This window comes from Mandrillus leucophaeus, unplaced genomic scaffold, assembly GCF_000951045.1.
Source record: "Mandrillus leucophaeus isolate KB7577 unplaced genomic scaffold, Mleu.le_1.0 Scaffold92, whole genome shotgun sequence".
NCBI lineage: Eukaryota > Metazoa > Chordata > Mammalia > Primates > Cercopithecidae > Mandrillus > Mandrillus leucophaeus.
Window position 1 is genome coordinate 410,152 of NW_012110030.1, and position 2,999 is coordinate 413,150.

Below are 2,999 nucleotides of genomic sequence, written 5' to 3' on the forward strand. Positions count from 1 at the left end.
CCCAGACTGATCTTGAGTCTCTGGGGTCAATCCCTCCTGCCTCAGCTTCCCAAAGTACTGGGATTACAGGTGTGAGTCACTGTGCCCGGCCCTACCTTCTTATTTCTATTAATAAATAATGTGTTTATACTTTTTTTTAAAATTCATCTTTTAGTTGTATTCACTTCTTTCTTTCTTTCTTTTTTTTGAGACGGAGTTTTGCTGTTGTTGCCCAGGCTGGAGTGCAATGGCACAATCTCGGCTCACCACAACCTCAGCCTCCCGGGTTCAAGCAATTCTCCTGCCTCAGCCTCCCAAGTAGCTGGGATTACAGGCATATGCCACTACGCCCAACTCATTTTGTATTTTTAGTAGAGACATGGTTTCCATATGTTGGTCAGGCTGGTCTCAAACTCCCAACATCAGATGATCCACCCGCCTTGGCCTCCCAAAATGCCGGGATTACAGGCGTGAGCCACCATGCCCGGCCATATTAACTTTTTTCTGTGGAAGATGAAACATTTAGTTTAATACTGTCTGTGTTCTCTTATCTTTGCAATAGTTGTATTATAATTTCGGTTGAACCGGTATTCAAAGTTTAGGTTATTATGACTTTGGATCTATAAATACAATAAAATATTGTATACAAATAGAATATAATACTATAAATATAGTTAAAATACACTTTGTGTATTTCTAATCACCTTATTTTTTATTTGCTTTTTTTTCATATACTTGTCTGTCACATATTTATTTTCTAAACTCCGAAAGCCTCCTTATATAGTCTAAGATGACTATGAGGTTGTTTTCCTGAGCAACTAGTGAGATGGATTTGCTATTTAGAAAGAAGGGAAGATTTAGGAAAAACAGATTATTTTTGCCAGGGTTGATGAGGTGGGGCAATCAAATGGTCCCTTTTGCTGAGGTATTTCAAAAGCCAAAACCTTTCCAGGTTCTGTTGCTATCAACTTCTTGTTGGCTTCTAAAAGCTTCTAAAGTGCCTTCCCCGCCACCCCAAATTCTTGTGCAAGCTTGAATTTCAGCTTCTTTTACTCTTCTAAGAAAATTGTATTGGCCAGGCATGATGGCTAATGCCTGTAATCCCAACACTGTTAGGCTGAGGCAAGAGGATTGCTTGAGCCCAGGAGTTCAAGACCAGCCTGGGCAACATGGTGAGACCCCTGTCTCTACCAAAAACAATTTGGTCTCTACCAAAAAAATTTTTAAAGACCCAATTGTATGACAAACAGATGAACTACAGTACCTTTCTCAGGGAATTTGAAGTTCACCAAGAAGTGATACTTGTTTCAGTGAGGCAGGAATGAAGATACGAGGGGAAAAGCAGTCAGCCATTGAAGTAGAAATGAGTAAAGTAGAAATGGATAGCATGTTTGGGTAACACTGAGCAGTTTTGGCTCAGGCATATATGTTCCTTGAAGGTGAAGCTGTAGATAAGGCTAGGAAAAATAGATAGGAGCCATATTTAGAGAGGGTAATAAATCATGTTGATTTGGGTTTAATACTATGTGACCACTTAATGTCAAAAGCAGAATTGTTTTTAAAAGAATCGTCCAGTTTGTGATAGATAGGATGGGTTTGAAGAAGCAAAACTAGAGGCAGTAAAAAAGGATCTATTGTAAACATTCATGACTTAAACTGAGACTCAAACTAATATTGAACAGTGGAAGTAAAGGTAGATGGATTTGAGAAATTTAGGAGGTAAAATCAGCAATCCTTGTAACCAAAAGGGTTTGAGGAATAAGGGAGAAGAATGGGGCTAAAAAATAACTCCTGCATTTTTGACTTCACAAACTAGGCAGGCAACAGAGCCACTATCCAAGACTAGAAATAAGAGAGAAACGATACAGACTGCTGATAGTTCTCTTTTAGCTGAGTTGAGCTGGAAGTTCCAATAGACAGAAGATGATTGTTTACTAGTTATTGTGCAACTCAGAATTCTACCCAATCAGTTTTAGAATTCTCAGAACCTAAAGGATATGTTTGAGGAGATTTAAAATGAGAGAGCAAAAGATAGAACTCTGTGAGAACTTCGTTCTTTAGGTACCAATAATATATATGAAAGCATTTTGTAGATGTATCTTAACTAACTGTTCAGAGGTATTTTGAGACTCTTCAATTGTTTTATAGGTGAGCGAAGCAGGTGTTCACAGACCCCATGTTGGTGGAATTCATGGTCGAAGTAATGATGGGGCTTATTCTCTTGTCCTGGCTGGTGGATTTGCGGATGAAGTCGTAAGTCATTATACAACCTTACTCATTAGTACCTGCCTTGATCATTTGTAAAATACAATAGCTTTGCCTAGGATACATCAAATACTGCTGTGTCTTTTTAGCACAGTTTTTTGTTGAAGTAATCAGTTTTATACATGTTAGAAAGTAAATCATTTGACAGTGTTTATTTTTTACATGTACTGATTTGACTTATATGTGTTGTTATTATGTTATAAGGAAAACACTCACATTCTTGATAGAGCTTTTATTCCTTTTTTTTTTTTTGAGAGAGAGTCTCGCTCTATCACCTGGGCTGGAGTGCAGTGGTGCGATCTCAGCTCCCTGCAACCTCTGCCTTTGGATTCAAGTGATTTTCCTGCCTCAGCCTCCCAAGTACGTGAGATTTCAGGCATCTACCATCACACCTGGCTAATTTTTGTATTTTTATGTTTTATTTTTTGAGACGAAGTTTTGTTCTTGTCACCCAGGCTGGAGTGTAATGGCACAGTCTCGGCTCACTGCAATCTCCTCTTCCCGGGTTCAAGTGATTCTCTTGCCTCAGTCTCCTGACTAGCTGGGATTACAAGCATGCACCACCTCACATGGGTAATTCTTGTATTTTTAGTAGAAATGGGGTTTCACCACGTTGGCCAGGCTGGTCTCGAACTCCTGACCTCAGGTGATCCTCCTGCCTCGGCCTCCCAAAGTGTTGGGATTACAGGCGTGAGCCACCACACCTGGCCAATTTTTGTATTTTTAGTAGAGATGGGGTTTTGCCTTGTTGACCA

The 2,999-nt window shown here is 39.5% G+C and overlaps 1 protein-coding gene across 1 annotated transcript in view; it reads left to right on the forward strand.

Annotated features, from left to right (window-relative positions):
- Positions 1-2,999, forward strand: part of UHRF2 (ubiquitin-like with PHD and ring finger domains 2, E3 ubiquitin protein ligase) — a 113,076-nt gene that overhangs the window by 91,058 nt on the left and 19,019 nt on the right. Inside the window, exon 9 of the mRNA XM_011969886.1 lies at positions 2,128-2,232. Within this exon, the coding sequence (XP_011825276.1) occupies positions 2,128-2,232 (105 nt within the window). The remainder of the gene's footprint in view (positions 1-2,127; positions 2,233-2,999) is intronic.